The sequence below is a fragment of the Argiope bruennichi genome, chromosome X2, assembly GCF_947563725.1.
Source record: "Argiope bruennichi chromosome X2, qqArgBrue1.1, whole genome shotgun sequence".
NCBI classification, from domain to species: Eukaryota; Metazoa; Arthropoda; class Arachnida; order Araneae; family Araneidae; genus Argiope; species Argiope bruennichi.
This window is the reverse complement of record NC_079163.1, coordinates 121,871,498-121,897,381: the sequence shown is the minus strand read 5'-3', so window position 1 is coordinate 121,897,381 and position 25,884 is coordinate 121,871,498. Positions and strand designations below refer to the sequence as shown.

At 27.8% G+C, this 25,884-nt stretch overlaps 1 protein-coding gene across 1 annotated transcript in view; it reads right to left on the bottom strand.

The window, feature by feature from the left end:
- LOC129959637 (guanylate cyclase soluble subunit alpha-1-like) overlaps positions 1-25,884 on the bottom strand; it is a 331,967-nt gene that overhangs the window by 287,971 nt on the left and 18,112 nt on the right. Inside the window, exon 2 of the mRNA XM_056072516.1 lies at positions 22,566-22,801. Within this exon, the coding sequence (XP_055928491.1) occupies positions 22,566-22,801 (236 nt within the window). The remainder of the gene's footprint in view (positions 1-22,565; positions 22,802-25,884) is intronic.

Below are 25,884 nucleotides of genomic sequence, written 5' to 3'. Positions count from 1 at the left end.
CATACAAGCAAAATAAATTTTATAGAAACAATTTTCAAAATACACTTTTATTTATATCTACAAAGACCACCATAAGGGCGTTAGTGTGCCTATGCATAAGTACGTGATATAATGAATTGAAATTTAATTATCATTTAATTTCTTAAAATAATAAAGTACTGTATTCTCTTCGTGAATTAACTAGTGCACTAAATTTTAAAATTGTCCTCTGCCAAAAAGTGAGTGAAAAATCAGCTACAATATGCTATCCTTACAAATATGTTGTAAACCAAGTTAAATAAAAGATTTTTGTGATTTGAATGCCCAAAACTTACATTTTGCATACAGACAAATAATGAATCTCACCATCGTACTACAAGAGTACAAAAACTTAAGACCTGCACTGAATACCTAACTAAATTATAAATATTCAAAACAATTAGGCATATTGTTCTTTGTATCCTTGTCCACAAAGCAATTTTTTTTTCTTTTTGTACTAAATTATAATATTCTCAACATTATAATTGACTTTTTTTCTTTTTATCGCGTATGTTTTTGAGATTGGAATGCTAATTTTCTAGTTTGCCACCAGGTGACGCTGTAAGTAGTTTCCCCATGTAACGCACAATCAATTTACTTACGCAGATGCCGTTTTATGGCAATATTGATGGTAATCGTCCAGACGCTAAGGAGAGGAGCAAAGGACCAACTTTGTTCCTACCGTCCATACTCAGAAGATTTCATTTCAATATACTTTAAAGGAATATCGCAAGAAAAATTATTATTAGTCCGTTGCTTTGTTTGTATAGAAGATAACTATTAAAAACCAGCTTAGAAAGAATTTCTCAACAATTTAACTACAGCTTTGAAGCTTACGCTTAAGAAGAAAAATTTGACAATGAATAATTAGTTTCCATATTTAACCGCAGATTATGTGAGGTACCTGACGAATCTTCGAGCATTATTATTAGATTTTTTGAGAATTGGAAAAATGAATTCCTCCATTCACTTTCTTCTTATTTTTTATGGTTGTTAATCAAAGATACAAAATTGTTTCTTGAAAAATGAATCCTTTTCATAGTATCCCATTGCATACCTGCATTCTTTGCATAAATATCCATGTTTTTCTTTTATGAATAAGGTTATATTTTATTTCATAAAACCCACAATTTACCCTACATAATACCTAAGAAAGTTTAGAAGGAAATAATAAATCATAGCGACTATTGATCATTATTCAGAGCGGAAGAAAAATAGATCAGATATCTCTCCATTTTTGTTAGATTCTCTTCTAGAGTTTTTGGGCATGTGAGATCGATATATTTGAACCGGATATCTAGCGAGAAATGAAATAACGTGAGAAAAAGAAAAGAATACGTGAGGAATTCAGACGCTCAGAAAACCTCTGAAATGCTTCTTGAACTTATCTGGATACTTTTACATTCGATAAGTTGACACACAAGCTTTTCTCTTAAAAGGTTGTTTTGTAACTCCTTGGAATGAGAGCTGTCAAGCATGTCTGTCTTTCTCTGGCAATGCCATCTCCAATATAGGAAACTGTGTGTAAGAGGATATATAGAATTTTATCTAGTAAACATGTGATTTGTTTGGAAATTTGTGAGAGAAATTTCATTTCTCAGCTCAATTTAGATCTGGTGACCCATGTCTCTCATTATTTCAACAAAATTCGACTGGATGTGTTTAAAATAGAAATTTTATTTTATTTTCACTTTGATATGGAAATGTATATTATATTTTATCTAGCTGTGCAGAAAAAACTGAGGTCAAAAAGAACATTTGAAAATGAAACGCAGCTAACGTATTTCAAAATTTTTCATGCTAACATTTTCCGGTATTATTATCTGAATTCAGTTATTCATATAATTTGAATTGTTGATGCGACTACTTTTTTCACAGCTACTCTAAGGATATTAAAGAGGAAACTTGCTATATTTAATCTTCGACAAATAACTAGGGTGAGACCGGAGTCAAAAATATGTGAACGTTTTACCCAAACTCATTGAGATCACTTCTATCAGATTAGCATTCATGAGTTTTTTTTCAATAAAAGTAATTCTGAAACTCTAAATCTTTCAACATCAACTAGGATCGGATTTAGTCACCAAGTTACTTCCATTCCGTGTTTATACCAGAAGCATATGCAGAATGATAAAATCAAATCTTATTGAAAAATGAAAATTTATTTGTGCATCGATCTGTTATGGTAATATTTATTTGGGTAATAAATTTGAAAACAACCGAAAGAGTTCTAAAAAATCATTTGGAAAACTTGGAATTAAACTGCATTTAAAATTATTTTACGATTCCATTTTTTTTGTTTCATTAATATCTGTTGGAGATGAGCCTTGCCATTTCAAACCATTGGCAAACAACCAGTATAAGCCCTGAACCGGCAATGTGAGGCCGTTTCACTCATCTGCAAATTTCATGAGCACTGGATGCATTCTTTCAATACCTAAGACAAGATTAGGTCTCCATGTTTTTTCCTCTCCGAAGTGCAAGAATAATCCGGAGAAGTATGTAACTGATTGTTCAAATGATGATTTCTTAATTGTTCAATACTTTTAATTGCACTGTTTAGTAATAAGTGTAATATTTGGTTATGTGAACAGCTTAAGGGTTCGAAAAAACCATTTGGAATGTTCCAAAATTCCAAACAACTCAAATTCGTATAAATTTACTTTACGCATTTAGTTTTCTTTGCATCACTATCTGTTCTGTCCATTCATTCTCAATTTGACCCACGTACTCAACAGATCTGCAATAGAAACGGTTCTTGAAATCGCAATGCTACACTGTTGAGGGCGAGATTAAATGAATTCAGTAGAATTTTTATTACATGAAAATTCATGCAAATTCTTCCTCAATAACGCTATTTTACAAAATATTTCAGGTTATTTAATAGGAGTAACCTTTTTAGTATCCCACAGTCTTTGCATTAGCTTCTTCTTAAAAATGAGGATAAATAATAATTAAAAATTAGAAATCGGAAACTATGCATTATATTAATTCGTCAAATCTCACTATGCTATTTCAAGAGGCAACGTAAAATAAAGTTTAGCATAGAGGAAAATGGTTTTCCAAAAATAATTAATATTGTTGTTTCGCAAATGTAATAATGTTTCAATATTTCATGTCTGCAAGGTTTTTTTCAGAATCTACACAAAGTAGAAAGGTTCATCATCAGGGTAGAAGAAAGTAAGAGATATTAGTGTGGTTATTAAAACGTTTTCTTAATTTTAGCGATATAATGTAAGCTTTTAAAAAACATTCAAATTCACAAGTATTCATAATTAAAGTGAGATCAGGGATATCTTGTACCTACAAAGGGTTTTGCAAGCTCAAATAAGAATAAATGTTTTCCTTTTAATAAAAGTCCTCATCTCCTTTTCATCTTTTTCATACCAGCAGTTTATTAATATACACTCAGAGTGGAAGTTCTCAGGTGAAGTATTATTGGATATAGTAAATCCAGTACCTTAATGCTGAGTCGTCAGTGTCTGTTCAAATGATGAGTGAAGGTCCATTCTTGGATTGAATGGTTCATCACTCATCTCCCTGACATTTTGTTATGACTTTTCCTAGAGTTTTTGGAATCATTTCGTCTTGGGGGAAAGTTCTGATGACGAGGAGCAAAAGTCCTGAAGATTAGCTTATAAAAGAATAAGAAGATAAAAGAGCTTCAGAAGAGGGATAAGAGGGTCAGTTATTGCAGTTAGTAATGTTGAGATTAAAATTCGTGGTCTCGTTCAATATATCTGAAATTATTCCAGAATCAGTTATTTTTCCTACAACAATCACTAAATGAATGCATCCAGTGGATTTTTATAATTATTCTTCAAAAAAAATATTGAATTAGTAATGCAGTTTTTCTTCATATTTATCGTAGAATTTAAATATGGATTTGATAATAATCCAGTTATTAATTCTATATACTACTAAGATAAAGTAAGACATATGTGAATAAATTCGTGATGAATATGCCTGTAATTAAATATTTAAAAGTAAATCTAATGGAATGCTAATAATATCTATTTGAATTATTGGATTAATTTTAGAAAAATATCATTTTTGGAGCACGCTTTAGATATTTCCCGAAAATAACGAAATAATGATTACATGAATTTCTAGAAAATAGTGACTGAAAAAAATCTAGTTGAATTTCTGAATGCAATCATTCTTTATGCAGTTTAATTTCTTGCTTCTATTCATTTATAATTTGCTTTTTTCTGACTTTTTTGAATCTTTGAAATAGATGTCTATTAATATTTACTATCTGTATATTTTTTGTTGGCCAAATTGATTTTCAAATAAAAAATATCCTCGTTTAGTTCCGTATTTACCAATAAGATATCATTTTAAGCTGTTTAAGAAATGCATAGTGCTTTCATTTATTTAATGTTCTTGATCAGTCTATTGCCTGGTATTATGTAGGGTTTTGCGAAACTTTAGAAAAATATATCCGATCAATGTTTGTTATTTATTTTTCTTTCAATGTGAAAACGGACTCGATATAGGTATTAGGAAAATGAACTTGAGCAAGATTCTAGATAGGATCAGAAAAAAATGCAGGAAAAAGAAAAAGAAATTAACAATGACTTTAGTTCATCTGTTAAATAGCTGCTGGCTCTTTTCCCGAGCTCAGCGGGGCTTAGCCTAAATAGAGCTTAGTGATTTATTTGATGTTTGTTGTTTAATGGATAATACAAGAACCTACCCGATTCATTTACCAAATTGATCTGCCTAAAAAATCAAGAAGAATGCCCGAATTTTCGAAGTAGCATGATGTTATTTTAATTTGTCTAAATATTGACAACATTTTTTTTATTTGTTAAAAGTACACAAAGCATAATAGAAGACCTCTGTTAAAAAAATCAGAATGAAAATTAAACTATAAAAAAAAGCTAAAAGGATAATTTGAAAGAAATAAACTATTTCAGTTATATAAAAATAGCTGCCTTTAATTCTTAGACAAGTAGATTAAAACATATGAAATATGGACTACCTAAGTTATTTGTGAGTAACTAATTTTCACTTTTTTCTCGGTAGTAATTGCCAGTTTTTATAGTTATTCAATTGTAAATAATATTTTTATTGTGAATTTCTATGAAGATAATATGGGAAAAAGAAATTAAATATAATCACTTTCGGGTGGACAAATATGAAATATTGAAATGAAATGATAAAAATATTATTTCTCTTTTGTATATGTTTACAATTCATAAGTCAAACAAAAAACGTTTTGATCATAAAACTACTCGAAGTCATATCCCTAGATATTTGTATATATTAAAAAATAGAAATCATATTTCTTGGAATTGCATGCCTCCTATTCTATACTAAAATTCTTGGTACATTCACAATTAATAAGTGAAGTTTTTGCGAAATTCCAAAAATCAAATGAAAGGAACGTTATGTAAAAACTAGTACTTGTTTGTTTGCCGAAAATTATGTATTTTGTTTTTCTCTTTAAAAATTAGCTCAAGTTCAGTTCCTGAAAAACTTTCCATTGTTTAGAGAATTTATGTAAATTTTATAATGAACTATATATCAAATGTTTCTTGCAAAGTAGGCTTGTATATATTTCTATTATTATTATCAATTAAATAATTTTATTGTTCTTCAAACCACCATCATAAGCAAACAGTTCTTAAAAGTTTCGATACGATATATTATACATTTTAAATATTCATAAATTAAAAATTTTTAAATGCTTGTTATTCATAATAAGCTTTTTTACTAAATTAAATTTTTCCTTAGCTTATATAAATTATTTAAGAAACGTTTTAACTTCAACAGCAAAGACAAGGAATAATTTTCTGCTTATAGTCAGACTTCATATAGATTTAATTGAATTTATTCATAGTATTAAAACTATTATTTCGTCTTTTTGGTGAAAATATTTGTCTAAAATACAAATATGCAGCTTAAAAATTGATTTTAACATTAATGAAAGAATAAACACTATTATAAATCATAGATCTTAAATTTAAAAAGAAGAAACCCTATATTGTCATCCAAAGATGTTGTTTGGATGTATCCAAATATATTATTTTATTTCCTAGATGCAACTTATATAATTTTTAATATTTCTGAATCAGAATTTTTTAAAATAGACAAGAAGATTGAAGTAACGAAATATTCACTTTAATTCAGCATAAATAATTGAATTAAATTTTTCAAAAAGACACTCAGAGTTTCTACGTTTTATTAGAATTTCTGTCTGCCTTATAAGTCTCCCTGTCGTTATTTAGTTTGTTTACTGATGGGGAGACTTACCATCATAAAAAAATAAAATTTGCAAACTTCTGCATATGACGCATAAATTCTTTCCTGTATTGGTGAGACAGGGATATTTATAACTTAAGTGCGGGCTGACCTGAATTTTCGACTTATGTCCTTTAGATTATTTTGAAAATGATTCTGATAGTCAGCCAAAGAGAAAAGATTTTAAAAACTCCATGAGTAGATAATTTAAATTTCTTTTTATGTTGATTTTTTTTGATAATGTTGTTTCCAGCATTTGCAGAAATTGTAAAGTATGAAAACCTTGTTTATGTTTCTTTCTCATTACTTTTGGTTTCCAGGTATATCTGAAAATTTGTAAAACTTAGCCCGAAATAGATTTATCTTTTCACTATTTCTTCTTGTATATATTTAGCCAAAAGTAGTCAATATGTTAACAATATATATTGTTAATTTGCACTCAATCTGTGCTCCTAAGCAACAGTATACAAAAACTGAAAGAGCGATGTTTACTTTCGTAATGAATTTTTCGTTGTTGTCAGGATAAATGCCAGTATTACCTAATTTTCTTCTATTCAAAATATAAATATGAGGTAGTTTCCCTAAAAGACTTCTAGACTCTCAATGCTATCTTCCAACTTCAAGGTCACTTTGATCACCAGAAAACATTGTCTTTTTATCATGAATCCTTTACCCATTGACGAGCCAAATATAGTGCAGAAATTCGGAATGAGAACCACCTCCACTAGAATCATTCTGATTTAAAGTTTATAAAGTATTACATAAATTTAAAAAATGTCTTATGAGTTGTTTAAGAATAATTAAAGATTTTTGCGCTTTTACTGTTTTTGTTGAGATGTTAAAAATTAACAATGTAACAAAAAAATACATTAAGTTTATTCTTTTTTGCTGTTATTGAGAATAAACTTTGGTTAAATAGATACTGAATTGTAGAATTTTTATAGCTAGAGCTGCTTATTCTTTTATTCTTGTATATGTGGTCTGATTCGTAAACAACAAGCACATTGTCTTGTGTAGTCATATTTTTGTGCCATAAAAACTTTGCCTACATTTTTGTAATTTCTTATACCTTTCTTGTAATGTTTAATTAAACAATTTTTATATAGAAAATTGTGAAAGCCACTGGAAAAATAATAGTTTTGGAGAGTCTTTATATTAAATGATTAATAAGAAGAACAGTTTGTTTTCCTTTACCTTTCAAAAAGAATTTCTGCAGTGTGTGAATTAGATATGATGGAATTGATCAATATTCTCATGTTATTATTTATCGACAACATAACTTCAAAATCCATCATAAAAAAACTACAAAATTTTCAAACAGTATTAAAATTAAACATCCAGAGCAAAGCACTAATTTTTTTAGTTATTTACTTATGTGTAGAAGAGAGAGAGAGAGTAAAAAAAGAAAGCTAGTTTTTATATCTGTTAATTTGCCATTCCGATGGCCATGCAAATTAATTTTCCTTTCAATTCTGTAGCTTCAAGGATAAAAAGAAATGGTGTTATCTAAATAAACAGCAACTTGCTGAGATTTTCATAGGTAGCACGTGATCACGAGTGAGTTTCTCACAATCCGTCAAAGCATCCAGTCTAATTGAATTATGACAGCTCAGGAGTGAACCCTAAGGTTGAATAATAAGGGTATCACAGGCCATTGTACGAACATTTCAATAGGACGTATGTCCCGTCATTGGAAAAGAGATAACTTGATCCGACAACATTATTGTTCCAATCAAAGAATCGAGAATCAAGTACTTAACTAGCAGCTTCTGATTCTCAAATCCTAGATGCTCCTGATGGATATAAGTAATAAGTTTTATTTTTCTGTAAAACCTTTTTAGAATCACATGCAATAACGAATATTGGAAATTATTTATTTATATATTAGAAATTCCTCAAAAATAATGGCAAATAAATAGATCTTGAATATCTCAATACTCATATATAAAATATAATTTCAAAATCATAAATAACATTTTTGTTAAAAAAAATTATAGGTTTCACTAAAATACAAAGCTTAATATGCTATTTTAACAAAACTGTTGCAAATAAATTTAAATAAAAGTGTTTAGTGATTTGATTGCTGAAAACTTTTGAACATACTCTTTTCCAATCTAGTTTCAGGATTAAAAAACGAAAATAGATTTCATAACATATTATTTATTTCTCTTGTGATTAATCAAGACATCTTTCTTAATCATTCCTGTAATTTGATCGATAAATAGAAATTATGTATAAAGAAATATCAACATGTTGAAATTATCATAAATAGGATCTTATGCCAGTAACTAAACTTGACAATGTTTCTACGGTATGCGATATTCGATGTAATGTAAAATAATTGAAAGTGGCAACAATGATTAAAGAGAGTTTCAAACAACTCATTAGGAAGATAAATCACATTCTGCTGTTCAAATATGCTGAATGCATACTTCTCTCCATTCCTGTTCTGCTAGCTAATTTTGATCTCATGCTTGAAGCATTTCATTATAACGATGATGAAATATTAAGGAATATAAATTCAATTATATATGACTTTTCACTAATGGCAAAACAAAATTAAACCTCTGGACTATAGTCACATTTATGATGAAATGAGTTTGGGTATTCCATAAGTTTTGATTCTTATTCGTAGAAACCAAATTTACTTTAAAGGTTTCAGGATAATGATTTAAAATTTTTGATCGGTTATTTCTTATTTATTTGTTGTTTAGTGATTTTTTTTTTTTTTTGCATTGAAAGATAATTCATAAACGTATATTCTTTTCTGAATTCAATTTGTTTTTTCCAATTCTTTGAATATTAATCCTCAAACAACTTGAAAAGCCATTTACAAAATATTACATTACTTTATATTTCCTGTGGTTTTACTTAAATACTAATAAATTCGTTATTATATACTTGGTAATTCAATAGCTTTGGAATATGTAACTTTTATTCAAGGTTTTCCTAAGTCTTTGATTTTTCGTACAGCTCGTATTTATTATTTATAAATAGACAACAAAATTTCTCCACGAAAATAAATATTAAATGAATATATATATATATATATATATATATATATATATATATATATATATATATATATATATATATATATACAAAAATGAAAGAATAAAAAGCCCATTAAATAAAAAAACGATATATTCTACAACAAAGTTGCGGAATTTATTATGTATGTAACGAGTGCTATGAAAATGCAAGGCAACTAACATCTACAAAGCATTTATGGTTGAAATTTGTACTCCAGCTCATAAATAGAACATATATTCACCTGATGTGTCGTTGAATAAGAAGAGGGTTAATGGACTAGAGGAAAGTACGTTTGGGTATACATAAAGCGACTCTTGTTGGTTATTTGCCAAGAATATTAAAATTCTTTGAAAATCCTAAGCAGATATAAACTTGAAGTTGAAAATAAAATTATTTTAAGCCGTTTTCTTATTCGTTTTATATGTGTATATTGGACTTAAATCTCTTTTTTTTTCTCTCTGTCGGAAGCCTGTAGATATTATGAAAACAAAATGAAGAATATTTTTTTGTTTAATCTATTTCTGCAGAATTTAAGTTACTATAATTATATGATATATTTAGATAAAATATCAAATGTATGCTTTTTGTACCAAAATGTTTTAATTTTTATGGGCATAATTGCATGATATATAAGAAAGTTATGTAATGACAGAATATATTAGTGAAATGTTGATTTTACCTATATGGCTTCACAGGCATAAAATCTGAATACAAACTTCAAGTCAACTAAAACATACAAAATTCATGAAAGATTATTAAAGGAAGACAAATTAAATTTAGCTTTTCTGGTAAAATAACAAAAATAGTGATAGCTTTTTTATATGCCATGGCATGAAATAAATTGAACCAGATCATGCAAAGTTCTTACAGACTACAAAGGTTGGTTTTTCTGTATAAATACCAATAGAAGTAGGTGCTTTTGCTCAGTCGCAAATTATTGCTTTAACCATAATAGATAGACCCATCAGAAACAGTAAGTTTGGAAATTAAATTAAGAAAAAAAAAATACACCAAACAAAAAGATAAGTAACTGTATTGAAAACACAGTTATTGTGAGTGATATGGATTTTACCAATATTTAAATGACTGATAGAAAATTCGTCTGACAATGCAAAAAAAAAAAAGCTTAAGAGGAAGAGTCCACTTAGTGGTTGTGTTGGGAAAATTCTATTTAGCATTGTTTTAAGAAAATAGAAAGTAAGAACGAATGAGTGGATTTGGATAATTGGAAAGGCCAATATAAAGTTTTCGAGCCAAATCTGTTCTTCGACTCTTTCTTTTCTTAAGTGAGAGTGAATAATTGAGTTTCTCATGCACCAGAGTGCATTTTCTTTAATAGTCAGAAGTTCATTTTAGATTATTTGCACCTTGTAGCAATTAGCTACCAGCCCCCTAGATGGAAGATGTACACATGAGAATAGGTCTCATATCTTGTTTATATAAACGTAATGTTATCTTCGAATACAGAGCAGACAAGGAAAATAATAAATAAATTTCATACATAAACTTTTTTTAATACATGTACTCAAAATACGAACCTATTGTTAATATTTCTACTAAGTTATTTAATCTCAGATGCCGATTTTCATCAGGATTTCAGATCAGGGAAAGTAATATTACCATATACATTACATAATGTTCACAGCGTTACTGACGTAAAAATATTTTAATTAATTCTTAAATAGACGAAGATTAGTAAAATTAAATGGTTCTAAAACTTTTGTAACGTTATAAGAATAAATACTTCTCTGCTGCTTTGTACTAAAGAAACTTATCGACAAGAAAGGGAAAATATTAATAAGCTGGAATGTTTAAAAAAACTCATAAGATAGGTTGGATTATATTATAAGGTTGAGAACATTGCTCTAAGCCATTCTTGTTGGTATTTGTTGGATATCGGAGAAGTTTCCATGCGGAGATATTTTGAAGCTTCTTTGGTAAAAATAGAATGCAAACTCCTAACTGGCGCTTAAAGCACAGGTGTCAGAAGCTCTAGCTAGTAAACCACGCATGAAATTACCATGGGGATATTCTTGTTCTAAATTTAAATAGATGAAGATGGATTAAATTAAATGGGTATGTATCATTTTTTACTTTAAAAAAATTTTCCTTCATAGGAAAATTAATTAAAAAAAAATTCTTTAACGCAAGCAATTGAAAATAATTCATTCCGATTATTTAATTTCGCTTTCATATTAAAGTTTTTTACTTTCAGTGATATATACATATATATATATATATATATATATATATATATATATATATATATATATATATACACAGCTCTTGTATTCCTGTAACAATATTTGATATGTAGGTAGTTGAAAAAATAAGATTTAACTTCCATTAAATACAAAATAATAAATTAGAACGAATAAAATTCCATTTAAGCACCTCTGATTTCTATAATTTTATTGCTTTATCTTTAAAATAAGCTTAACCCTCTCTCTCCTAAAGACAGTTTAAATCTAAGTTCAATTGTTATACGATGAATTGTTTACTGATGGAAAACTGAAATGAACTTGTCTTGTCTTAGAAATTCTGCAGGTGTCACTAATTGACTGATAGAGTTGTGACTGAGAATCATCAGTTGTTATTCTATTTAAGGAAGTAAAAGAAGGCGCATGACGGGAAATAACAGCAAGTTTTTTTTTTTTTTTTTTCAATTCTTACATGATAATAAGGGGTTTTTTCTCAATACAAATTTATTTAACCTGTATTCTAGCAATTTATTTAATTATAAAATATTGCAGAGCACTATAGTCAAAAAATAAATTTCAATAAGTAAATTTCTCGAAAATTTAAATTTATGTTCTATAATCTTAGTCTTTAATATTTTTCTCATTCAAATCAATAGACTTTAATTCATAGAAAAGAGATTTTTAAAAAAAAAATAATAGCTTGCTTAATATTAATATTTGTCCCAGCATACTCAGATATGGCTCTTGTGCCACAAAATCCTAAGTAACTAAACTAATATTAATATTTCTTGTTTTGATAGTTAGTTTTAATTCACAATTGCAAACTTCTTAATATTAACTCCTATTTCTTTCCGTAATCTTGTGAAGATCCCGCAAGCAAAATTCTTTATCATTGTCAAATGTGAATTGTTGACAACTCCACACCGAAGACGCTCTTAATGATAACTTGCTTTACAACCTGCACCCCCATTTGCAACAAAAACCGGACCAAATCCAGTCGTCCAGTATAGAAGCCTATTTAGTAGTAAGAGGTTTAGCCTTTTAGTGATGCGGATAAAAGGCTTAAAGAATGCGTCGATGAGTTCTTTCCACCCAAGCTCCCTTCCTTGAAACTTCCAAACCCCATTGACTTTAGAAGAAATTTTTTAGCACAAAGAATATAATTTCACTTGCAAAAACCACATATGCAAGACAGTGAACATTTTCAGAATAGGCTTCAACGAACAATCTGAAGAAATTAAAGTATTCAAAATGTCTTTAATTTTTTCTTTCGTTTATCACATTTATTATATACATATGCCTGTTTTTCACAAACGATTCAGCATATGTAAATTCAAAAGTTTCCCTTCAGTTATAGTGTTATTTCAAATTTAGTGTCTATTTTAAACAATTTTTTCCCGTTTTCTGTTTTTTTATTTCATTCTTTACTTAATTCTTTTCTAATATGAATAAGACAAAAATGATATGGAGACATAATTAGATGGAAACTTGAAACAGATGGAAAAAAAACCGACCTGGCATACTCTGTAGTCACCCGATTGAAACTGCACCATATACCAAACCCTCCAACGTATGGTTAAAAACTTTCTCAGGTATAAAGTGAAATGATGAATAAAGAATTGTTAGCAATTCACATTTTCTATAGGTTTTTTGACACAAGATCGCTTATCTGTTTCTACTTCTATAGAAAAGGAATCTATTAATCCTATGGTATAAGAAAGATTGACATTTCTTTAGATTTCAGGTTAACACACCGAAGAAATCTAAACCTAGTTATAGACTGCATTGAAAAGTATCTATCATTCGCAGCTGAATGTCTCTTTACAGCAGGACAAAAGCAGAGAGTCATTTATTTCAAACAGCAGGACTTTCATTCGATTGACCTTGAATGACTTTCAAAAACTTGTGCCAGAAGTTTAGAATCTACCTAAATGAAAATTCTTTTTACGGAAATGGAGAACCGTTTTTGTTCCTGTTTCATCTGTCGATACTTCTACTTAAAACAAACAAATGTCACTCGAATATAATACTCGAAATGGCATCTTCTTTAAGGATGACCCACTGAAATTATCTTCATAAAATAAATGAATAAAATTGAAATGAAGCATTTCTTAAATTAAAGCAAAATTTCTTTATTGAAAACTTACCGCCTTTGGAGACCAGATGATTTGCTGGGAATATTGATTATGCTAAATTTTAAATAAATATCTTCTGCAAAACTCTTATGTACATGATTCTCTAAGCGAGATGTTTTTAAGTAATAAATCGCCACAGACATTAAAGTCGTATTATTTTAATAACCTTTCACCGCTTCTTTTTATTTTATAAGCGAACATTCCAAATGGAGTTGAATTCGATGATATAATAGTACCATTAAATCTGAAAAATCTGTGAAATTTATTTGAGGTTCCAAGTGACCCTTTGTGGTAATATAGTTTTATTCTTCTTTTCGATTCCTCATGTTAGTTATGTCAAAAATAAGAAAGATCTCTCTACCTTAGCTTTTAACCATTTTAGAAAATCCCGAGATTTGATAAGATAATAATAAGGGTTGGATTTCCATAGAAACCATAAAATCTATTGTTAAAAATTATTGAAAAAAATTCTAAAATTCAGAAAATTTTACATGACAATTAAATTATTATCTTTAAAAGGATATTTTTTTATCATTTTTGTCAGTGTTTTAAAAAATTATCGAAGAACAACACTAAAATCTAATTTAATTTAAAATATTTCAAATTTGCTCCAAAAAAAGGCTCAATGAGGTACACTGACTCCTTCAAAAGTATATATGCGCCAAATATGATAGCTCTAAAATAAACGTTCTAACACACATAATCTTTTTTTTTATTATTTGAAGTCAGTTAAGCGTCAGTTTACAATTTCAGTTAATATAAACGATTTTAACGCATCAAAAAATTTTGATGTTTCAAAATTCACAGTATATCAGTATGCCTGATCAGTTTTATCTAAAATCATGTTTCTTTACATTAAAAATTACTTAAATTAAAAACTACATCATTATGGGTTCCAATTAAACATTTAGAGACTCATCTCCTTTTTTTTTATTTCCAAACCTTTTATTTTTTTCCTCCTTGATTTTATAGCATATATTTAAAGAAAACCCAATTCTATTCAATAGACGACTTTTTATATGGACCTGGAAAATCATCGAAAGGAGTTCAGACAAAAAATGGGACAGACAGAAAAATTTATATTCCGTGATTTATGTTATTTAATTTTCAAGCGAAGGACTTGAAAAAAATGTTCTGCTGAAGTTTAATCACGATAATTCATTTTCAATGGCAAACTAACTTGTAACCGCATATTCAGTTTCTAAATATTACCTACAAGATGTAAAATGACGGCAGACAATCCTCTTAGGTAGTCTCTTAGGCAAAATCACGGAACTTCGCGTGATGGCAAGCTATTTTTTTAAGCAATAATGAAAGAAAAAAAAAACTCTGTAATCTCTTAATTAACCATCACACTATAGTAAATGGAAATTTTTCATCTTTAAAATTGGTTGAAGATTAGAACTAACTTCACTATGCAATCAAGTAGTTAAAATGAGTATTTGAGGTTTGCTTTGAGAGTGATGAGACATAGAATGAGAACCGATAAATTAAACATGAATATTATCGTTCAAATAAATATTGTAACGGTAGAAATATCCTGCTACATTTTATTCCATAATGATATTATTTTTTAAATGCACACTGAAGAATGTTTAAATGCTGATTATTTCAATATCAATCTTTTTGCAAATGCTTATTACATATTTACAGGATACATTTATCTATGAAGAATAAAAAATGCAAAATTTTAAACCTTTAAAGAAATAATATTAGGCGTATCTTCACAAAAAGGAATGACAAGGCCTGTGAATAGCATTCCTTATGGCAACGCGCTTCACCTGCAGCAAGAATATTTTGTGAGACGGAATTGGATGTTGCGAACTTTTTACTTGTGAATACTTTATAAATACCCCCCCCCCTCCCCACTTTTTTTTCTTTCTGCTGCTTATTTTTAAATATGGTTTGAATATCACGGAAATATAAATACGTTTGATTCTCAACAGACCTATTCCTCAATTTATATTGAATTTTTCATTGTTGAGTATCAATGCCTCAATGCAAAAAAAATAATAAGTTTAATAACAAAAATTGCTCTAATTTACAATTTAAAAGTCACTTTTATTAAATATCTGTAAATAAAGGAAAAACTCGAGCCGCAAGATTTTTTTAATAGCTATGGACAATTATAACACTGATTTTGAATGAGAATGCACCTCAATATTATTTTATTACCAAATTACAAAAACTTAAATAAAGCATAACAACATTTTCTACAACACATAAATACAATATAGCTAGCTTTTTGAATACTTTTACATATTTTAATATTATAAAATGGATAACTCGTTCTGTAAAAGCAATTCGTTTAACAACTGGACGTAGAACACCTTCAAAAATTAAAGTTTTCTTTATTACTTCTTTTTGCAATATTTTTAGTAACTATTGTTAGTTATTCTAGTTTCAGTTATTAAATATTTATGCAAGAAAAGTTTGCCCTGAAGATTTTAAGCAAAAATAATATTGAAATGTTCATAATTATGGCAATTTATTTCAGATTTGTTTAGTAGATATTTTCCAATGTTATTTATTTCTAAAATAACTTCAATGCTTACCTAAAACATACTCTAAAAACATTATGACTAAAGTAGACAATCAATAATAATCTTAAGCATAAAATGAATTTTAAATTTAAAAATGAACTCTCAAAACTGTATATAACATGAAGAAACTATCAAAACTGTATGCAAGTCCCTCTGTTTTTGGAAAAAAATAACCCAACCTGAAAAAAAAATGCTATTTTTTGCATGTCTTTAAATTAAACAATAATTGTTTAGCCAGACAATTATAAACCTCTTATAAGAATACGCTGTATTAAATTATTTAATAACAATGTGATTTATTTTTCGGTGAATTATAAAATTCGATTTTTAATTCTATTGTTATATTATATATTATTATATAGATATTTAAATATATTATATAGATATTATGTTTATTTCTAGCAATCAATGTCAGTAGTGAGCATCAAATAAATTGGGAAATAGTTTTAGCGAATTCATTTAACAAAAAAAAGCACATTACTGTTCAGTAAAATTCGTTAACAAATATACAAAATCCATTTGCACTGATTGTTTATAATTTCAAATTTTGGCACATTTTTAAACAAAGGCGGTTTCTGATTTTCTATGGTGTATGAAAATTTAATTATTGTATTGCTCTAGTAGTATATACACATTGTACAATATTTTATAATGTTAAACCGTATTCGTAATATTGTTGAATACTGAATAATATAACAAAATTTCACACAATATTGTGCATCATGCTGGGCTACCTACCTACGATGACAGACAGAGAAAAAACCTATAATGACAAAAAACTGTGCTATCTACCTATATTAATTTACAGATGACAAACAGAGCTCTGGTTTCTTCATAAGAAGAATGGTTGCCCATCAAAATTTTAATGTTCTGCATTTGTTGGTGTTTCAGAGCTTATAATGGAATATGACTTGTCTTAGGTATGTTTCCAAGAATATTTTAACAAACAAATGTTAATTTGAGAGAAAATGTGTTTTAATTTAAAAATTACGACTTACTGTACAAAAAGAAAATTGATTTCGACAACAGCGGCTTCACGTTAAAATTTAAGCAAAGAATGCATTGGACACGTGGAAGAAATTTATGATTAAACATTCGCTAATGAGCTTCAAGACAACTTGTGAATATTCACTGAATATCAAATTTTAATTTTGAAGCGGAGAAAATAGCTCTTTGGGGACATTTTATGAATTAGATTAGATTCTGAATTTTCTTTTGTTTTGGCAAAAACTCTACTACATAAATTTAAAAGCCTTTTTATATTAATGAATTATAAAATATTTAATATATTTAAATTAGTATTCAAGGTAAAATCCACGAAAGAACAATAAAACATTATTCTTGAATATATTTCTGTACATATAAAGCAAATTAGAAATTTTTAATACGCTTGATTATTAAAAAATAATAAAAGCCTTTGCCACTATATATATGCACAACACTTTTATATTCGAATGAATGTTTAATTTAATTGAAAAACTTATAGATAAAAATGCTATTCGTATAACAATATTAGTATTATTTAAAACTAATTTTAAAATAATTTATTAATATAAATTAATAATGAATTCGGGTATTCTAAAAATAGGGCGCATTTCTGTGTCATTTTATAAATTTTTTAATCATAAATCTGTTATGCATCAATTTTATAATCTTCTGTTGAGGATATTTTGTACATATTGGTGTTTGAATTCAGATTAAAAATAATTCTTTAAAAACTTTAATAGAATACAATGAAAATATATTTTCTCAACAGAAATACAATTTCAAAATCCATTACGAAAGCAAAATCAAAAGAGAAAGAGAAACTATCGTTAATAAATAACAAAAGACCACTTGGATCCTAGACTATACTCAATTAAATTTCATATAATTAGATCTTATGTAAATGAGAATTTAACTTGTTTTTCTTGAAAATAATAAGAATTGATTAAAATTTAATGATAAATAAATTTTAATTTTTGATACATCAGTATTAAAATTATTTAAATAAGTTTGTTCATTAATAACCACCAAAATATTAGTCTTCAGCTAAGTGAAATCAATAAATCATAATCATGATTATACCAATTTTTTTTACGCTAAGAAAATGCTTATAATTCTTCAAAAGAATGTGGTATCATTAAAATATATTTTATCTTCTTTCTGACGCAAGATATCTGCAGGTAATTCTAGTTTAATAACTATGGCTTCAGATATTTCACCCAAATTCTTTAAAGAAGATTCTTTAAAGAGATATATCTTACAACTAAAATAGGTTCCTAAAAACTGCATGAACTATGTTACAGAACAATTAGTAAGAGCCTGTTATCCCGCAGAACCAAAAAGATAATAAAAAAAGAATTTAACAGTGTTCATTTCTTTCTTTTCAAATAGTTAATAATGCTTTAATGCTCAATAAAGATGAATGGGCCTTACTCGAGATTTTCATCCAGCGTCAGGCAATGTACAGCACCTTCATTAAAAGCTTCATTTCGCAATTTCATTGATGAGTTCCCCCCAGAAGCCTAAAAGGACTTGCAAGAATTCTTACAAGCGAGGTAGTCTATCTTACAAAGCCTTGGGCCATCTGTTTCTTCATCGCATGACTTCGAAATGATTCTGGATATCCCTATATTACTTTAACTCTTAGCTGGAGTTTTGGAGACAATATATGAGGTCTCGATAAAAAATTAGTCTTTATAAACGCATACAATGTTAAAAATTTGAATTTTCTACAAAATTAGAGCAATGGAATCCTTGTGAGGGTTTTATTTTAAACGATTATAAATTTTAACTTAAAATTATTTGAGATTTCTTGCATTTAAATGCAAAAGAAAAATAATTTTATGGGTTTTTGAAATTAGTTTATACTACTTTTAACAAAATGTATCGAAAATATTGTCATTAAAACAAAAATTATAATTTTATTGATAAATCCCCTCTGACCCCATTATATTTCTGACAAAATCCTTTCGATCCTCGAAACGGAGTTTTAAAAGTTTTTGTAACACAGGTTTACAATTCTTAGCGAACTTTCTTTAAATTAATCAATTTCTCCTTCAAAGTAATCTCCTCTGACTCCAATGTACTATTGCCAACATCTTTTCGTTCCTTGAATCGTGTTTTTGAAAGTTTTCGTGAAACATTTTCAGAATTCTTAGCGATTTTTCTTTTGATTAATCAACAGCCTGAAAATGCTAATAGTAAAGAGGCGGCTTCAAACAAGGAAATAAAATATAGCTACAACTGCTATATCTGATGAATACAAGGTCAGTGGAACTGTATTTGATAATTTTTCTGTCAAAAAAATCAAGAATAATCATTGTACTGTGGGAAGGAGCATTATTATGTTGGAAATAACTTGCATAATTATGTTGGAAATAATGTGATTTTTCCTACACATTTCAGTTGTTTCAAATATGAGAACTTATTAATAAGGTCCTTAACGGTTAAAAGACAATCACGAAGCCTGATATATCATCTGATCCAATAGATATGTTGATGGTTATAAGTTCATTGATTACCAGAGCATGATATATCTTTGATATATGGATTCTTATCTCATTAAACGTTTTATGTGACTCAGTTATTCTTGTTGGAGATAAATATTTAACTTTAAAGTCTTTTTGAAACATATCGAATATTTTTAGATATCATTGCACAGTAGAAACCCTCTCTGATGCATATTCTTTATTAAGCTATATTCGATATTTTGAAATAAACAAAGTTAAAATTCTTATATCATTAAAAGAAGATTTATTTTCAGAAGACAATTTAAAAGCAAACACTTTGTATTGCTGGATATTTATACAAGAATACTTCCTAAAAGTTTGCAAAGGATGTGTAGCACTAATACATCTTTAATGAAACATTCCTGATACTTAATAATCGCAAGAATATATGGATCCATCGAGGGAGATAATTTTTAGCAAAATGCTAGGATTACCTTTATAAACTCATATATTTATCCTGAATTTAAAAAAAAATACTTCGAATATAACATACATATGTTATATAATCTTTATTAGAATAGAAATCATCATTAATATCAAATGAACTTGGCTCTAATTCTATGAATCACTTTTCAAATGCCATTAAGAGTCATTCTGCTTATTTAAATTTTTGATAACAGATGACTTAAAATATCTTTATATTCTATGCTCAAGGTTTAATAAGAAATATTTAGAGATGTGTTGTTTTAGAAATAGTTAGTACTGAGAGAAAAAAAAATCTACAAATATTGATGGCACTCATTTTTGCTGTTGTTGTTGACAGTTGAAAAAAATTAGTACATACATAAATAAGTGCTGTAAAACAGCTTGCTATATCCATTAAATGTGCTATTATCTTAATAAAATAAATAAATAAATTTAATATAGACGTTAAAATGATTTTATATTCCCTAAAAATATTAAAATCACCAACACCTACATGAATACATTAGATGCAAATATGAAACATTTTGAATACAACTTCTGCAGGCATGATGATAAAATAATTGATGTAATCTTTGAAACATTAAAAAAACTGTAGTTAGATTTTTCAGATAGTAGAAGCAGCAAAAAAAGTATCGATTTAAAAATGCTGGACTTTAATGTAGAGTAATGATTTACAAAAAAGCAAATGCTTTTTTTTTTTTTTTTTTTTTGTTATTAATCTTCAAGAACCCATTCCTTCAATATTTTTTCCTAAAAAAAGAACATTGCAAACATTTTAACACTTTAGTTGTCAGAATTTTTAAAAAAATTGTATCGTTATTTTACATGTTCCATTATAAGGTGGAAAAACTGGGTTATTTCAGAAAGCTCATAAATTTTCAAAACTGAATTAAAAGAATGATAAATGAATGAACGAAACTGATAAAGAGTGTTTGCAGAGCAAATTCTGAGAGTAATTCAGCTAATTAACTATTATTTCCCTAAAGATTTAAGGATAAATTATTGATCAAAATTATATTTTGTTATACACATGAAAAAATTCTATTAATTTTGAGGATTTTTAAAAATTAAGAAATTAATTTTGAAGGTCGATAGCTCAATTTATAGATTCGTGCACTTGTTTATTGTTAATCCATGTGTTTAATTTGTTAAGGAAGTTTAATATCATCAAAAGCATTTTTTAATGAAAACTACATAATAGTTTTGGTTGAAATTAGAAAAAATATTATCTCGCATACAAGATAAAATTTTGTATTTGTCTTCTAATATTTAAAAAAATAATTCAGAAGTTTCACAAATTACAAAGAATACTTAATTAATATTCACCTTAGAATTTTGATTCTCTATCTTTAGGCATAAATTTATTGGTTAGTGAATGCATTACTGTATTTGTCTGTTTTTTAATTTATTAATTAATTTAGAATAGTTTATTCATTATTAGACATCTTACTTAAATCATGTCCCATTGGAGAAGGATACAAAGAGTATGTATATAGAGCGTTACAATATAAATGGATTCTGTCTCCTTTGCTGCATAAAGCAAGTGTGAGGTATTGATCCACCTCAGAAGGGATGGGATGCTAGAAGAGAATACGACTGGTGTGTCAATGGTGGCCCCTTCGATCTCTTACTTTAGTCCAAACCATTTGGTGATATAACTACACTCGTTTAAATAATTCTGGATGTATTGACACAGAGAAAATAACTCAATTTCTGGCCAGCCTTTTTAACCTATTTATTAATTAAGATAATTAAACTTACACTGTTTTATTTATGATCGTTTAATTGCAACTCTGTAAATTTACATAAATGAATGCATGGAAAAAATTTAAATTACTAATTGGCAAGCTCTATTTTTTTATTAGAGTTTAATGAAATAAAAAATTCCATCAAGAAATTTACTTAAAATCTTTAATTTTCTGATTAAATTGATTAGTCAAAAATTCTAAATTGTTTATTTAAAATAATCAGTTACAAACTTTAATTCTTAAATTAAGAATTTCTTGTACTTCAAAGAAAACTGAGTTTTACTTAATAGCAAAATATTAAATAATTCTAAATTAATTGAAATGATTAAAAAATATATAAAAATATACTTTATTGCACAACAAAAGATTAAATCGCGAAAAGTGACAAATTCTTGCAAGGAAATATTAAAGAAAAAATATCCAATATATAAATATTATCCAAAGACGCTGGGGAACAGAAGGAAAAAAAATTATATAAAAGCTTCCGATTAAGCCACCACTTAAAGGATTAATTTATTAGAACGTTTTCAATCTCTTAAAAGGAAGGCTCTTTAATTCGCTCTAAATTTTTGATGAAGTTCTAGGAACACGTTTCTTTTGTAGCGTTCATCGCAGGACCTGAATTCTCGAATGTACGCCCGAAGGAAAACAGTAATCTGAAGAAAGTTTTAAAGAAGACAGAAGGGATTTTGTGTATGTGTGGAAAGGGAACACTTACCGGGGGAGAAGTGAGAACCCTGACAGCTGTGGCTAGAGTCTTTAAGCTCAAATGTTCATTTTCGTGTTCATTTTCATCCTGGTGTTCTTCGGAAAGACTGTAGAGTTTAGACTTCTCACCAATTCTCTCTCGGCATGAAGTTTCCTGCGTTCCAGACGTGTTACTCGATGTGGGAAGTGTAGAGGTAGCCCGGTCCCCTGAGCAGTGGAAGGGACAACCCATTCCCATGTTGCTTTCTGCAAAAAAAGCTTTATATTAGAGAAAAAATAATCATATATAGACATGTGAGAATATACTCACCATTTTAAATAATTAAAATCCCCTCTTTAAAATAGATTTTATAATTTTGATTTAAGAAAAAGGATTTTAAATCAAATACAACAAATTTGAAATAGAAATATGCTTGCTTCGCATTTAATTACATTTTATATAATTATTATACTTACTCGACTGTATCTAATTGATATTTCATTGAGCAGCATATATGTTAATTATTCTTAGTTAATAAATATGACCTTTTAAAATCCAATGCATTGTTTTGGGCAATATTTATTTTTATTCATAAACGAAACAATTCCTTAAATGATCAAAATCGGTTTTATCTACAAAATTAATACTCAGTTCGTACGACTATATGAAATCGAAATCGGAACTTTCAATTAAGCAGTAAAGTCTGATTCAAGACGTAATATATCTTATTTGTCTTGTATTGCACTCCCTCCCTCGAATAAAGTCACAGCAAACGCTTTAGTAAGAGATTTACCCTCCTTGCACTATCCATTAAATTGTTAAAAACCTTACTTAATAATGCAATTCATGTTCTGTTTTTTTTTTTTTTTTTTTTTTTTTAGCTTTTTTTATTCAAAGTCCTTGATCAAATATTGGAAGATATTTCGCTCATTATTAAATGCAATATTCTGTCACAGTGACCTAGTTTGACAGCTGGTCATACAAGATTAAGGAAACTTATAATGAGTTCCATTTTGCAAGTTATTGCTACATTATAGACAGTGGTAACGGACTCAGTCATGTTCACGGTAGATACGGACGTTTATCTTTCACTCTTCTGCTTGTATATTATTTTCTACCCTACCATCAACGAATCAAAGAAACTATACGCTGGATAGAAATGAATTCAATTTTTCATCCATTCTTCAACCTTTACAACATGTTTTAAGGACTTAAAAAATCCCTTCCATGTACTGTGTCTCCTTTCAAACAACATGTCATAATATTTTCAACAAAACTCTTTGACTTTATTATCATTCTCCTATTTCACATTCTACAATAAAAAAACACCAATTTCCAATTCATTTATTGTTTTCGAAGTAACTATACTAAAATTATATTAAACTAAATCATTTTCCTTATAACTATATTAAATCCTTTTTCAAAGGGGCAAAGGATTTTAATGTTATATACATCTAAATTGTTAAGTGTACAAGATAAAATAGTTAACCTTATTTCGGAAAAAAAATTCATTTGGTTGAAATTTTTTCCCCGGAAGGTATGAAATCTACAAGTTTGTTAATCTATGAAGAAAATAAGGTGCATTAGTCGTTGTTAAAGACTTAGAGAGAGAAAAAAAATATGAAATGGAATGCAATAATCATTAGGCATTTTTCTCATCATACGGTACTGTCTTATTGTTATTTTTATTGGAATATATTATATTTGTGATTAATTGTTACACTTTAATATACAGTAACTTAAGATCAGGATTTTGTATTTAAGTACATGTTCTACTGGTTAAAAAAGATTTACGAAAGCCTGAAAAGTGTACACATTCTGTCATTTATGTATTAAAAATAAACTATTCCATACCATATTAAACGTTACTTCATCCAACCTATGCATTTAATTTCATTAAATTAGTCAATAAATAGTTGATTACGATTTAACTGTTTATAGCATCAGATCATTCAATCCTGAGAAACTCAATCTGAGCTATAAATATACTATTCAAAACCAGTGCCATTACACTATTACATTAATTGAGCGTAACAGTATTCTGAGAGATTATTACATTAGATTCTTTGAGGCATTATTACAGGAATTGACTTTACACATAATTACATTCGATTATTTTGCGCATTATTTATTCAAGAGCATCCTTTTGAGCAGTATTTAATAAATCAAAACAGAAACAAGGTCTTTATTTCTCATTTCCAAAGTAAAGCAATATGTTTTACAATCCGATAAACTGAAAAACCTATTTTGTTTACCAGTTTTTCATCTTTTAGGCTTCCTTCACTAAAATGAAAGACACAAAACAAAAAAAAAAAACATTTTAAAACAAAAACATTTTCTGTAAATTTATCATTTAGCATTTAACCCTTATCGTGGCAAGATTGCTTTTTTCAAGAAAAGCAAAAAACAAACAAATGTATATAGGTAGCTATACATTTTGTATAGTATACCTCATTTTGTATAGCATCCCATTTTGTATAGTATACCATACATACAACTTTATAAAAATTATTTTATAGTGGTAGTATATTTTTATAACGTTGTATGTATGGTATACAAAATGAACATAAGGGTTAACAAAATTGTATAGATTTGTGTATCGTTATTATTATTATTATTGCATTTTTCTATCTTCTGTAAGTTCTGACTTAGCCACGATTAGCCTTCTCTAAATAATTTAAAAAATCGGGAAGAATAACGCTTATGACAAAAGCGTTATCTGAAATGAGTTATTCGCAGTTAATGACTATGGCTTTCCCTTAATATGCTGCTAAGAATAATAGGCAATACATTGCCGATAGGCATCAACTGACTTTATTTATCGAATATAATAAGAGAAAGAGCAAGAAAGAAATGCTTATTCTAGGAAACAAGAGCCTTTGAAATAGAAAGCGAGTAAAGGATAAAGAATAAATATGAGATTTCTGTTTTTGAAAGATTGCAAATTTACGCAAATGTAATTCATGGTTTATTTGTAGATTAAAAAGTGCATTTTTCAACAGATGCAATAAAACCCAGATTTCGAAGTTCTTGCTTATTTTTATTTAGCTTTATTAAGATGTCACTTTTAATAACCCCGTGTGGTAAATATCTGAAACAAGAAATTGATAGCTTTATGAATATATTTAATAATGTTAAAGATTTATTCAATTCAAGAGTTTTAAGCATTAAAGCATGCTTTCATGTTTGAATAAACAAAAATAATTGTTTTATTTACAAATGTAATCGATACGAGTAACATACTAATTATTCGTAATAATAACGTCCATTAATTTAATTCAACTATTTTCTCATTATCTTTGAAAACTCGGAGTTGCTCTATCTGAAAGATATTTATATTTAATGAAAA